The sequence below is a fragment of the Primulina tabacum genome, chromosome 5 (assembly GCF_025594145.1).
Source record: "Primulina tabacum isolate GXHZ01 chromosome 5, ASM2559414v2, whole genome shotgun sequence".
Lineage (NCBI taxonomy): Eukaryota > Viridiplantae > Streptophyta > Magnoliopsida > Lamiales > Gesneriaceae > Primulina > Primulina tabacum.
In genome coordinates this window covers 21,366,592-21,381,454 of record NC_134554.1, presented here as the reverse complement: position 1 = coordinate 21,381,454, position 14,863 = coordinate 21,366,592, and the positions used below count along the sequence as shown (strand labels likewise).

General features: G+C 37.2%; 1 protein-coding gene across 1 annotated transcript; it reads left to right on the top strand.

Moving 5' to 3' along the window:
* The first annotated feature begins 11,000 nt into the window (after positions 1–11,000).
* LOC142544927 (uncharacterized) lies at positions 11,001–13,076 on the top strand. The gene is made up of 3 exons (XM_075651942.1): positions 11,001–11,172; positions 11,257–11,347; positions 12,552–13,076. The coding sequence occupies exons 1-3, from the start codon at positions 11,103–11,105 to the stop codon at positions 12,685–12,687; spliced, it is 297 nt and encodes a 98-aa protein (XP_075508057.1). The 5' UTR covers positions 11,001–11,102; the 3' UTR covers positions 12,688–13,076.
* The last annotated feature ends 1,787 nt before the right edge of the window (positions 13,077–14,863 follow it).

The following is a 14,863-nucleotide window of genomic DNA, read 5'->3' as shown; positions in this document are numbered from 1 at the left end:
AAAAAAGAGGAATCTAGTACTCAAGCTGTTGGAGAGAAAATGGTAATAGAATTATGCTTTTTTTATTTGCATCAGATCCTAAGAAAAAAATGACCAACCTAAATTTTTTATTTTCTCATAAATTATCTTTGTTATTTGCAGAAACAAATACAAGAATGTTCACATGTGTCTCAGGACACAACTAACATTGATGATTATGCAATTAGCCTTGTGTTTGGCAAGGAAGATCAGGGTAGAGTGCATGGGATGAGCTTTGGGGTTACACCATCAAAATTTGGAGCTTATGTACAGCAAAATGGCACTGTTAAACAATTTCAAGATACGGTGCATAATTCGAGTGTCTTCCGCTTGGTTTGAAAACCAAATTCGATTTAATTCACATGTGTTCAATATTTCAAGAACCGAGCTATTGTAGCTCAACAATGATCCCCCTAATCGATCCTATCAAAGATTTTTACAAACTAGGAATCGTAAAATTAACAAATTTGTATTGTTTATTCGCAGTCAAATTTGAAGAATGTGAGTTGTGGAGATATATGTGCTAATAGTAAATGTAAGATGCTTCATTGGTCTGTTGATAGATTAGTTGTTGTAGAAGGTCGAATTGCATCTACAGATGTAAACACAAAAGTGCATCATGTTGTTCTTGGCAGATCTTGTTTGAAAGTTTGGGTTGATAAGGTTTTGGTAGAAAAGGTGGATCTAATTCGACCAAATGATGAAATGCAGTTTCTCGATAACGCGTTAATAGGAAGCACGGTCGCGTGGTTATCTAAATTTGTAGTATTGTATTATTGATATAGATTCTACATATTTTCATGGATTGATAATTTAATCATTGGATGTTCTAGCTATTTTGTGACATATTTTGTATCTTGTTTTGGATCTTGAGATATTATGTTTTGGTATATATGATGAAAAAGAATGAGTTTTATTAATTTTCTGTGTCGTTTATACTTAAATTTGCACCAAATTTGTTATAAAAACTTGATTTCCCGCTACTGTGAATGAAATTGAATTTTTTGTACAAATTTGATTTTAACGGCGAGCAAGCATACGCTGTGGATGTGCTTTTCCACGACGTGCAATGCGCGCTGTCGATTCTTGTATCCACGACATATAATGCGAGCTGTGGATACCATTATTCGCAGCGTGCGGCGCGCTGTGAATTCTTCTATCCACAACGTGAGGTGCGAGCTGTCGATTCCTATATCCACGATGTGCGATGCGCGCTATCGATTCTTGAATCCACGACGTGCAATGCGCGCTGTCGATTCTTGTATCCACGACGTACGGTGTAATAGCCAAGCCTGGTGAACGGTATGGTTTAAGATTTCGTATGATTATTGGCTATTTGGGTAAGTTTAAGTATAGTTTTGATGTTAAGGATGGCGATTTATGATTTATAGTATTGTTGATGATAGATGTTGTGTAGTTTGATTTGATTGTCGCGTCATTACGATTAAATTCATGATAATTCGTATGTTGAGCCAATTGGTATGAGGCCAATTGGAGTGGTTAGATAAGACATAGAGGTGTAACTTTCTTATTTTGAGTTTTGTTCAAATCATTGTGGAAGATAAGCCAAAAGTGCCCCGAAGTGTGTCGTGTGTTTCGACATTCCTTCAGTGACATATGTTGGGAGATTTAGCATAACTTTTTACTCAGACCTCCAAATGATCTGAAATTTTGAAAGGTTCAAGAAAAGACATAGAGCTACAACTTTGTAGTTTACCATTTTTCCAAATTATGACGGGAAGAGGCGTTTCGGAGGCGATCGTTGGAGAAGCTGTGCGCAGAGTGGAGAGCGCACCCGCGCTCTAAAAGATGATCGCACCCGCGGTCTATTGTTTCAAATTTTTGGATCAGTTGTCGAAGGCATAGCGCACCCGCGGTGCATGGGCTAGCGCACCCGCGGTCTGTCAACAGTAAAGTCGTGTTTTTGGTGTTTTAAGGTATAAAATAGGTGGAGACTTCACTTTTCTCTCATTTCTTTCCCATTCTCTCGGTTTCTTCAGAGCAAGGAAGCTAGGGTTCCTTTTCCTTTGATTCAAGCATTTTGTTGGATTATTGAAGTGAGATCAAGATAGTTTTGGGTTCAAGGAAGCTAAGGTAAGCTTTTGGTCTAGTTTATTCTTAGTTTTTGGTGTTGGAGATGATATGGGTTGTTGATGGTGTTGGTTTTATGGCTTTATGGTATTGTTGTTGGACTATTGAGTTGTTGATGGTGTTATTCATGGTTTATTGTTGTAGGTTTTGTACCAAGAGATTAGAATCAATTGCTCCAAGGGTTGTAAGTGGAATTTCATTCTTGTGCTCACATGATAATATATGTATGGTATTTCAATGGTTTTAATGTGCTATTCCCTTCATTTGATTCATGATTATGTATTGATACACTTGTTATATATATTGGAGGCATTTTGTGTCTCAATTGTGAAAAAGGGAATACAAGAGAAAGAGTATGCAAAGTGTTTGATAAAATGCCCAAGAGAGAGTTCAAATGTTTTATGGATTGATAGATACATAGTCAGAGATTGCATGCAATTAGTTGATCAACAACCATAGGCTTATATCCCTCAGAGTTGTCGATTTATATCGATGGGATATAGGTACAGAGATAGAGATACTATATAGATATCAATCCAACCAGAGTAAAGAGAAATACCATCGTTATTGTTATCATTGCTATGATATTCATGTTTCAGAATATTCATGTTTCAGAGTTGATGGTATTTAATGTTTTCAAAGCCATGTTTTACAGAGTATGCTATGTATCCATTGTTATGTAAGAGTTCCACTTGCTGAGTTTTATACTCATTTCAGTTATTTCATGTGATGCAGATAAGAGCGACGGGCCGGGACGTTGATTGTGGGCCGGAGTCATATGCATACCAAAGATGGAAGGAAGAAGATATTTTGATGGCATTTTGGACATGATCATAAAAATGATATTTTGGATTTTGGTTTCATCATTTGATTGATCATGTATATACTTTTGTTTGTAAAAAGTGAATTTATGTGGTTGTCAAGAAAATTTTTAAATCCTTCCTCCCTTCAAAGAAATGTTTATTTAAATTCCGCTGTTATTTTATTAAAACGGGTCAAAGGTGTTACATTTAGTGGTATCAGAGCACCGTTCTTTGGACCAATGCATATGACTTCGTCTACTTTCAACGGTCCGGGTATGTCTTTTCTTGCATCTATTCATTGTTATTGGTTGATATGTATTATGTGAGCACATTGTAGGAGTTATGCCTCCTAAGAGAAAGGCTTCAGAGGGTGAGGATAGTTCTTCATCTAGAGTTGTCGATGAGTTCGGCAAGTTATTGAAAGAGCAGGCCAAGGTCCATAGTGAGCAGATCCAGCAGTTACTCCGTATGCAAGGTACAGGTCAAGGTAGAGGCCAAGGAAGAGACCAAGTGGTTCAAACAGTTGGAACCGATGGGGTATTTACTGCTTTCAAGAGAATGGATCTGCCTGAGTTTGCAGGAAGCACTGATCCATTGGTGGCTGTAGAGTGGATCAAAGCACTTGAGGCGATCTTTGATCATCTCAACTATGAAGACAAGGACAAAGTTGGTTGTGCAGTGTTTATGCTAGTCAAGGCTGCACGTATATGGTGGAATGCTACCAAAGTAGGTGTTGATGTTCCGGCAATGAAGTGGCAAGAGTTCATTGATCTCTTCTATGACAAGTACTTTCCAGATGCACTTCGAGCTAGGAAGGTGACTGAGTTTTTGGAGCTTCGTCAAGGAGGTATGAATGTCGATGAGTATATTCTGAAGTTGGAAGAGGGCTGTCTCTTTGCCCCGTATATTGCCTCCAATGACAAAGACAAGGGTGCTCATTTCATTAGAGGCCTTAGAGCAGAGATCAGAAGGGACATCAATATGTCGAAGGCGGTGACATTCAAAGAGATTGTGGCTAAGGCTTTGTTGGCCGAGCAAGATGAGAAAGATATTGCAAGAGAGAGACAGGCGAGACAGCACGCCATTGCTCAAAGAGGCCAGGGTTCGAATCAAAGAGAAAATGATCGTTTCAAAGGAAAAGGCAAGTTTGAGTCGAGTCCTAAACCACCAGCAGTTCCATTTGATCCAGAGAGGCCCTTGTGTCCCAAGTGCAGTAGGCATCACAGGGGAGAGTGCAGGTTTGGTTCTCATACTTGCTACCGATGTGGCACTGCAGGCCATATTGCCAAAGATTGTCCGAGAGGATCGGGTAAAGAGAAGGTGCAGGGTCGCATCTTCACTATGACGAAGGAAGGTATAAATCCTGATTCTTCCGTGATCTCTAGTACTATTTTAATTTCAGGAAGAGTAGCTACGACATTGATTGATACAGGTGCTACTCATTCTTTTATGTCTGGATTATTTTTGAGATCTTTGGGTATAGTTCCTTCTGTTATTCCCCTCCAGTTTAATGTTGTATTGCCTTCGGGAGATGTGTTGTGCCCGACGTCTATTGTGAATTCATGTTCTGTTCAAATTGATGAGCGAGTGGTTTATGCCGATTTGATTGTTATTCCGATGGTTGCGTTTGATATTGTACTTGGCATGGATTGGCTATCAACTTACCGTGCAGTGATTGATTGCGTTGCCAAGACAGTGAAATTTGCAGATGATGCAAATAAGGAAGGTATGCTTGCCAGTACAGGTACTTTCGCTGGTTTTTCCTTTTATTTCGTGTCTTGAGGCTAAGAAGTTGTTGTTTAGAGGTTGTGATGGGTTTTTGGCTTCGATTGTTGATATGGATGGAATTGTGAAGTTGAATATTGATGATATTGATGTTGTGAGAGAGTTCTCTGATGTATTTGAGGATGATGTGCCCGGTTTGCCACCGGACAGAGATGTGGAGTTTGTGATTGATCTAGTTCCAGGTACGGTTCCTATTTCTAAGGCTCCGTATAGAATGGCCCCTACAGAGATGAAAGAGTTGAAGGCGCAGTTGCAGGATCTTTTGGATAAAGGTTTCATTCGGCCGAGTTCTTCGCCTTGGGGAGCTCCGGTTCTTTTTGTTAAAAAGAAAGATGGGTCTTTGCGGTTATGCATTGATTATAGAGAAATCAACAAAGTGACGATTAAGAATAAGTATCCTTTGCCACGGATAGACGATCTTTTTGACCAATTGCAAGGGGCTACAGTGTTTTCGAAGATTGATCTTCGATCTGTATGGTTTAAGATTTCGTATGATTATTGGCTATTTGGGTAAGTTTAAGTATAGTTTTGATGTTAAGGATGGCAATTTATGATTTATAGTATTGTTGATGATAGATGTTGTGTAGTTTGATTGTAGCGTCATTACGATTAAATTCATGATAATTCGTATGTTGAGCCAATTGGTATGAGGCCAATTGAAGTGGTTAGATAAGACATAGAGGTGTAACTTTCTTATTTTGAGTTTTGTTCAAATCATTGTGGAAGGTAAGCCAAAAGTGCCCCGAAATGTGTCGTGTGTTTCGACGTTCCTCCAGTGACACATGTTGGGAGATTTAGCATAACTTTTTACTCAGACCTCCAAATGATCTGAAATTTTGAGAGGTTCAAGAAAAGACATAGCGGTCTGTCAACAGTAAAGTCGTGTTTTTGGTGTTTTAAGGTATAAAATAGGTGGAGACTTCACTTTTCTCTCATTTCTTTCCCATTCTCTCGGTTTCTTCAGAGCAAGGAAGCTAGGGTTCCTTTTCCTTTGATTCAAGCATTTTGTTGGATTATTGAAGTGAGATCAAGATAGTTTTGGGTTCAAGGAAGCTAAGGTAAGCTTTTGGTCTAGTTTATTCTTAGTTTTTGGTGTTGGAGATGATATGGGTTGTTGATGGTGTTGGTTTTATGACTTTATGGTATTGTTGTTGGACTATTGAGTTGTTGATGGTGTTATTCATGGTTTATTGTTGTATGTTTTGTACCAAGAGATTAGAATCAATTGCTCCAAGGGTTGTAAGTGGAATTTCATTCTTGTGCTCACATGATAATATATGTATGGTATTTCAATGGTTTTAATGTTCTATTCCCTTCATTTGATTCATGATTATGTATTGATACACTTGTTATATATATTGGAGGCATTTTATGTCTCAATTGTGAAAAAGGGAATACAAGAGAAAGAGTATGCAAAGTGTTTGATAAAATGCCCAAGAGAGAGTTCAAATGTTTTATGGATTGATAGATACATAGTCAGAGATTGCATGCAATTAGTTGATCAACAACCATAGGCTTATATCCCTCAGAGTTGTCGATTTATATCGATGGGATATAGGTACAGAGATAGAGATACTATATAGATATCAATCCAACCAGAGTAAAGAGAAATACCATCGTTATTGTTATCATTGCTATGATATTCATGTTTCAGAATATTCATGTTTCAGAGTTGATGGTATTTAATGTTTTCAAAGCCATGTTTTACAGAGTATGCTATGTATCCATTGTTATGTAAGAGTTCCACTTGCTGAGTTTTATACTCATTTCAGTTATTTCATGTGATGCAGATAAGAGCGACGGGCCGGGACGTTGATTGTGGGCCGGAGTCATATGCATACCAAAGATGGAAGGAAGAAGATATTTTGATGGCATTTTGGACATGATCATAAAAATGATATTTTGGATTTTGGTTTCATCATTTGATTGATCATGTATATACTTTTGTTTGTAAAAAGTGAATTTATGTGGTTGTCAAGAAAATTTTTAAATCCTTCCTCCCTTCAAAGAAATGTTTATTTAAATTCCGCTGTTATTTTATTAAAACGGGTCAGAGGTGTTACATTTAGTGGTATCAGAGCACCGTTCTTTGGACCAATGCATATGACTTCGTCTACTTTCAACGGTCCGGGTATGTCTTTTCTTGCATCTATTCATTGTTATTGGTTGATATGTATTATGTGAGCACATTGTAGGAGTTATGCCTCCTAAGAGAAAGGCTTCAGAGGGTGAGGATAGTTCTTCATCTAGAGTTGTCGATGAGTTCGGCAAGTTATTGAAAGAGCAGGCCAAGGTCCATAGTGAGCAGATTCAGCAGTTACTCCGTATGCAAGGTACAGGTCAAGGTAGAGGCCAAGGAAGAGACCAAGTGGTTCAAACAGTTGGAACCGATGGGGTATTTACTGCTTTCAAGAGAATGGATCTGCCTGAGTTTGCAGGAAGCACTGATCCATTGGTGGCTGTAGAGTGGATCAAAGCACTTGAGGCGATCTTTGATCATCTCAACTATGAAGACAAGGACAAAGTTGGTTGTGCAGTGTTTATGCTAGTCAAGGCTGCACGTATATGGTGGAATGCTACCAAAGTAGGTGTTGATGTTCCGGCAATGAAGTGGCAAGAGTTCATTGATCTCTTCTATGACAAGTACTTTCCAGATGCACTTCGAGCTAGGAAGGTGACTGAGTTTTTGGAGCTTCATCAAGGAGGTATGAATGTCGATGAATATATTCTGAAGTTCGAAGAGGGCTGTCTCTTTGTCCCGTATATTGCCTCCAATGACAAAGACAAGGGTGCTCATTTCATTAGAGGCCTTAGAGCAGAGATCAGAAGGGACATCAATATGTCGAAGGCGGTGACATTCAAAGAGATTGTGGCTAAGGCTTTGTTGGCCGAGCAAGATGAGAAAGATATTGCAAGAGAGAGACAGGCGAGACAGCAGGCCATTGCTCAAAGAGGCCAGGGTTCGAATCAAAGAGGAAAGGATCGTTTCAAAGGAAAAGGCAAGTTTGAGTCGAGTCCTAAACCACCAGCAGTTCCATTTGATCCAGAGAGGCCCTTGTGTCCCAAGTGCAGTAGGCATCACAGGGGAGAGTGCAGGTTTGGTTCTTATACTTGCTACCGATGTGGCACTGCAGGCCATATTGCCAAAGATTGTCCGAGAGGATCGGGTAAAGAGAAGGTGCAGGGTCGCATCTTCACTATGACGAAGGAAGGTATAAATCCTGATTCTTCCGTGATCTCTAGTACTATTTTAATTTCAGGAAGAGTAGCTACGACATTGATTGATACAGGTGCTACTCATTCTTTTATGTCTGGATTGTTTTTGAGATATTTGGGTATAGTTCCTTCTGTTATTCCCCTCCAGTTTAATGCTGTATTGCCTTCGGGAGATGTGTTGTGCCCGACGTCTATTGTGAATTCATGTTCTGTTCAAATTGATGAGCGAGTGGTTTATGTCGATTTGATTGTTATTCCGATGGTTGCGTTTGATATTGTACTTGGCATGGATTGGCTATCAACTTACCGTGCAGTGATTGATTGCGTTGCCAAGACAGTGAAATTTGCAGATGATGCAAATAAGGAAGGTATGCTTGCCAGTACAGGTACTTCGCTGGTTTTTCCTTTTATTTCGTGTCTTGAGGCTAAGAAGTTGTTGTTTAGAGGTTGTGATGGGTTTTTGGCTTCGATTGTTGATATGGATGGAATTGTGAAGTTGAATATTGATGATATTGATGTTGTGAGAGAGTTCTCTGATGTATTTGAGGATGATGTGCCCGGTTTGCCACCGGACAGAGATGTGGAGTTTGTGATTGATCTAGTTCCAGGTACGGTTCCTATTTCTAAGGCTCCGTATAGAATGGCCCCTACAGAGATGAAAGAGTTGAAGGCGCAGTTGCAGGATCTTTTGGATAAAGGTTTCATTCGGCCGAGTTCTTCGCCTTGGGGAGCTCCGGTTCTTTTTGTTAAAAAGAAAGATGGGTCTTTGCGGTTATGCATTGATTATAGAGAAATCAACAAAGTGACGATTAAGAATAAGTATCCGTTGCCACGGATAGACGATCTTTTTGACCAATTGCAAGGGGCTACAGTGTTTTCGAAGATTGATCTTCGATCTGTATGGTTTAAGATTTCGTATGATTATTGGCTATTTGGGTAAGTTTAAGTATAGTTTTGATGTTAAGGATGGCGATTTATGATTTATAGTATTGTTGATGATAGATGTTGTGTAGTTTGATTGTAGCGTCATTACGATTAAATTCATGATAATTCGTATGTTGAGCCAATTGGTATGATGCCAATTGAAGTGGTTAGATAAGACATAGAGGTGTAACTTTCTTATTTTGAGTTTTGTTCAAATCATTGTGGAAGGTAAGCCAAAAGTGCCCCGAAGTGTGTCGTGTGTTTCGACGTTCCTCCAGTGACACAAGTTGGGAGATTTAGCATAATTTTTACTCAGACCTCCAAATGATCTGAAATTTTGAGAGGTTCAAGAAAAGACATAGCGGTCTGTCAACAGTAAAGTCGTGTTTTTGGTGTTTTAAGGTATAAAATAGGTGGAGACTTCACTTTTCTCTCATTTCTTTCCCATTCTCTCGGTTTCTTCAGAGCAAGGAAGCTAGGGTTCCTTTTCCTTTCATTTCCTTCCTTTGATTCAAGCATTTTGTTGGATTATTGAAGTGAGATCAAGATAGTTTTGGGTTCAAGGAAGCTAAGGTAAGCTTTTGGTCTAGTTTATTCTTAGTTTTTGGTGTTGGAGATGATATGGGTTGTTGATGGTGTTGGTTTTATGGCTTTATGGTATTGTTGTTGGACTATTGAGTTGTTGATGGTGTTATTCATGGTTTATTGTTGTAGGTTTTGTACCAAGAGATTAGAATCAATTGCTCCAAGGGTTGTAAGTGGAATTTCATTCTTGTGCTCACATGATAATATATGTATGGTATTTCAATGGTTTTAATGTTCTATTCCCTTCATTTGATTCATGATTATGTATTGATACACTTGTTATATATATTGGAGGCATTTTATGTCTCAATTGTGAAAAAGGGAATACAAGAGAAAGAGTATGCAAAGTGTTTGATAAAATGCCCAAGAGAGAGTTCAAATGTTTTATGGATTGATAGATACATAGTCAGATATTGCATGCAATTAGTTGATCAACAACCATAGGCTTATATCCCTCAGAGTTGTCGATTTATATCGATGGGATATAGGTACAGAGATAGAGATACTATATAGATATCAATCCAACCAGAGTAAAGAGAAATACCATCGTTATTGTTATCATTGCTATGATATTCATGTTTCAGAATATTCATGTTTCAGAGTTGATGGTATTTAATGTTTTCAAAGCCATGTTTTACAGAGTATGCTATGTATCCATTGTTATGTAAGAGTTCCACTTGCTGAGTTTTATACTCATTTCAGTTATTTCATGTGATGCAGATAAGAGCGACGGGCCGGGACGTTGATTGTGGGCCGGAGTCATATGCATACCAAAGATGGAAGGAAGAAGATATTTTGATGGCATTTTGGACATGATCATAAAAATGATATTTTGGATTTTGGTTTCATCATTTGATTGATCATGTATATACTTTTGTTTGTAAAAAGTGAATTTATGTGGTTGTCAAGAAAATTTTTAAATCCTTCCTCCCTTCAAAGAAATGTTTATTTAAATTCCGCTGTTATTTTATTAAAACGGGTCAGAGTTGTTACATACGGTGCCCACTGTCAATACGTACCATTATTCGCAGCGGGCATTGTTCGCTGTCAATATCTCTGACTTTTAACAGCTTTTAACTGTGCAGCATGCATTATGCGCTGTGAAAAGCCAATTTGTGTGCTGCGAAAATTCATTTTTGTTGTAGTGCTCGTATTTGAAAATCTGTGTAATGAACGATTGACAAACACTACGAAGATTGAATATTTTATAAGTTTGGTTTTTGAAATAACAAAAACAAAGCTTTTTGGGTTTTGTAGAGAAAACTCACAAAAGTTGTCAATAGTTTTCAAAATCTGATAATAATGGTGATACAATGTATTTTCATGTAAAAAAAAGGGAACAAATCAATTAAAAACAAAACTAGGGTTTTCCTTAAATAATTTTCTTAAAATATTGAATTTCTGCACTCTTCTCCGAGCGACGGCATGTCTGGGAAAAAAAAAGTTGAGAGAAATGTTTTTATGATCGTAAAATTAACATCAAAGTTTATGAAACGAGTTTCTTCCATACACTTGTCCAAATCTAAAAATAGACCAGTGGAAGAGCAAAAGCGCGCATGTAAGATTTGGACCGTGGAGAACATTTAGGCTACAAAAAAGACTACTCACCACCAAATCCTCAATGCCCCCACCAAGTACAAATTAAAGCTTTCTTCAGAGGAGAAAAACAGTAAGAAAAATATGGGTGAAGAGAAGGGAAAGCTTGATTCTATTAGGGAATGGATCGTGGAAAACAAGCTTCGAGCTGTTGGTAAATTGCATTGTAATTTGAATTTTCCTTTGGTTTTATGTACTTCCAAGTTTGAATATAATTGTTTTCTTGTTTCTGTTGAAGGGAGTCTATGGGCTAGTGGAATTGTAGGTTCGATGGCCTATAATTGGTCCCAACCAAACATGAAACCCAGCGTTAAGATCATTCATGCCAGGTATCTTGTATATGTTACCTATTAACGACGGTTTTATGTGAATGATAAGATTCAACAATTAATATTATCACGCGTTTGTTTCAAGTTTTACAATAATTGAATTTAAAAAAAAAAATATGTTATCGTTTTTCTTGATCATTTTGTTATTTCAGCACATGAGCTTAGTGTAGAGTAAAGTTAACAAGTAGATATGTTAATTTATTTAGAAATAGATAACAGATCAAGTCAAAGAATTAACAAAAACATTCCCTTTTGAGCGTAGTCAATGGAGTGTGTGTATTTGGTACAAAAGTTTCCTTGAGCAAAACTATTCGTCAAAATGGGATTTCTATTGTTTTTTTAGAAATATTTTAGACCATCTACGATACAGCCCCAAAAGGTATGGTACCGCACGCACAATGTCCCTACTATAGCAAACATAATTAAATTGCGTTGGCATAGAATAATTTTTTTTCTTTTTAAATTATTTGGATGATATTTTTAGTTATCTTATAAATAATAATTTAGTTATATGCAGAAATTAGTTTAATAATGAACTAAAATAAGGAGTAAATAAAGTAATTATTAAAATTAAATAAAGTAATTATTAAAATTAAATTAAATCACTTGTTATATAAATAATTGACATAACTATAATTAACTGTAGTAAAAAACACACCCGGCCCGATGCTATATGTTATTAAAAATAATTCAATAATTATATTTAAATATAAGAAGCTGTTGAATTTTTTATAAATGAGATAATTTTTTAAATCTTTCTTGGGTTAGTTTTGAAAGTTTACTTAAAAATACCTAAGGTAATTTTATAAAGCCCTCTTGCTTTATTAATTAATTAATAATAATATATAAATATATATGAAAAATAGTAAGATATATGTAAATATATTAAAAAATTAATATATAGATATTTGATGGAATAAAATAATTATTTAAATAAAATACTGATAAATATTTAATGATATTTCATCGAGAGCAAAGTTTGAAATCGATAAATTTGTGATGTGTTTTATTTTTGGTGAAGTAAACTGCGTCATTTAATTTTAATAAGAGCCCTTTTACTCCCATTTTCATCATGCATATTTCGTCTTTAATTAGACTGTGTTGTGTTATTTAGCTATGATCTGTGACATTTGAAGTTTCATGCTTTTGTTTGTTACTCTCGCCATTCGCACAAAATGTCGTAACAAAACGTCTCGAAAATCAGGTTGCACGCCCAAGCTCTTGCTCTCGCAGCCTTAGCCGGGGCTGCCATTGTCGAATACTACGATCATAAGTCAGGAGCAAAAGCGGAACGCGTTGCAAAGTTTCTCGAGCTGCACGAGCATGAACACAAGAATTGAAGTATCCTAAAGTTCTTACACTTCCAATATGAAGTCCAAGTTAAGTATATAATTAATGTCAGATTAGCCATTTTGCTATGCTCCAATATGCATACATTTCTCAGACTTTCACTCATTTCGTTTTGAATTTTTTTGTAAATTAACATTGGTCAAAGGATTAGTTTTCAAAAATGCAGTTTGACCAAAAGTTATTTTACAAATTATCCGACTTTTTTGCATATGTCAAATGTTACATTTCCAAGTTATGAACAAGTACGGTAATTCAATAGGGATTTAAGATCTTAGCCATTGTAAAGGCTTAATGGTATGTATAAGCATTGTTCTTAGTCCTTGTCACATTCAATTACATGTATCAATTTTGTTATTGATGTTTATGTTGAGCTTTTTTATATTTTCGTCGCTAATTTGTTTCAAAAAATAAAAAAAAATTCTTTTAATAATTTAATAAATCTAAAAGAAACTATCAATCGAAAATAAAATCGTGTAAGAGAGAAAAATTTTAATGTTGTGAAGTAGTAAATCGTGTAAGAGAGAAAAATTTTAAGTGTTGTGAAGTGTTGTGGAGGAAAATGGACCGAAAAAGAGATTATTTATAGAGAGATTGCGACGGTTTTTTATTAAACCGTCGCCGAATGTAGCGACGGTTTTAGAAGTATTATTGTTAAATGTAGCGACGGTTTAAGAAAAATCATCTCATGTTTTAATTATACGATGGTTTGGCTTTAAATCATCGCTCAATGTAGCGACGGTTTATACAAAACTGTCGCTAAATTTACCGACAGGTGTTGTAAAACCGTCGCTAATTTTAAACATGCGACAGTTTTACTTAACACCATCGCTAAAATTAGCGACAGGTTATACAAAACCATCGCTAAATGTAGCGACGGTTTTCGAAAATCCGTCGCTAAATATGGCAACGTTTTCCAAAATCGTTGTTGTTTGTCCAAAAACCACGCTAATCGACAACGGTTTTATCGACAATGGTTTCTTAAAACCGTTGTCGATTGTCCAAAAAAACATGCTAATAGATATGAACCGTTGTCACTTGACCCTAAAAAAACGCTCAAAGACAACGGTTTTATAGAACCGTTGTCATTGACCCTAAAAATCGTTGTCTTTGACCCCCAAATGACAACGGTTTTCGCTAAAGCCGTTGTTAAAAACATACGACAACAGTTTTTCACAAAAACCGTTGTCGTATTTGTGTTGTTATATGCAGAATTTCTTGTAGTGGATAAAGACCTTGATTATAATTTAATACAAATGAATCGAACTTAGATTTTGAATGAAAGCCGATTCAACCACCTAAAAACAAGGATGAAAGCCGCTTGAGCTTGAGACTAGAATATGTGATGTTGTGTACCGTGTTTCATGGTAAGATCATAAAGATATCCAAATATGAAGATGGGTAATCATATGATGATTATACCAAACCCACCCTCCCTCGGACTTTCCAAGCGGTTATCATTCATCGAAAGGAAAAAACCATGGTTATGATTGTACTGTTAGGCTGTGTTTGGTTCATGGGATTAAGTGGGTTTATGATTATTAAACCCATCTAATCAAGCGTTTGGTACGATTTTTATTTAACCAACTCAATCCCTCCTATAAATGATTGGTACGATTTTTATTTAACCAACTCAATCCCTCCTATAAATGATTAGGTTATATTAGGTAGGTTAAAATAATACCTCCTCACCCCCTAAGATTATATATCCCACTCTTAATACATCCTATTTTTCCAATTTTACCCTTCTCCTAAATCCAAACTCACCACCACTTCCTTCCACCGACCGCCCACCGCCAACCCCTGCCGATGGCTGACCGCCGCCGTCACTTCTGGCCGACCGCCTCCGCCTCCTCTGTCCGACCGCCGCCGCCACTTCCGGCCGACCGCCGCCGCCACTTCTGGCCGATCACCACCACCTCCGTCCAACCGCCGCCTCCACTTCCGGCCTACCCCCGCCGTCGCTTCCGACCGACCCCCCCACCGCTTTCGGCCGACCCCCGCCACTGCTTTCGGCGGACCGCCCACCGCCTCCGACCGACTGACCGCCGCCCCCCGCCGACACACAAAATAGAAGGGCAATTTTGTCAATTCATCAAAAAATTATTAATTATCACATTCTTATCCATCATACCAAACATAATATTATTTTATCATTATATATTATAT

Bases quoted from the DNA above. Each gene is read 5' to 3' on its own strand.
- LOC142544927 (XM_075651942.1), top strand. From the start codon at position 11,103: ATGGGTGAAGAGAAGGGAAAGCTTGATTCTATTAGGGAATGGATCGTG. The intron at 11,173-11,256 runs GTAAATTGCATT...TTTCTGTTGAAG, and splicing joins AAACAAGCTTCGAGCTGTTG to GGAGTCTATGGGCTAGTGGA. The intron at 11,348-12,551 runs GTATCTTGTATA...CTCGAAAATCAG, and splicing joins GTTAAGATCATTCATGCCAG to GTTGCACGCCCAAGCTCTTG.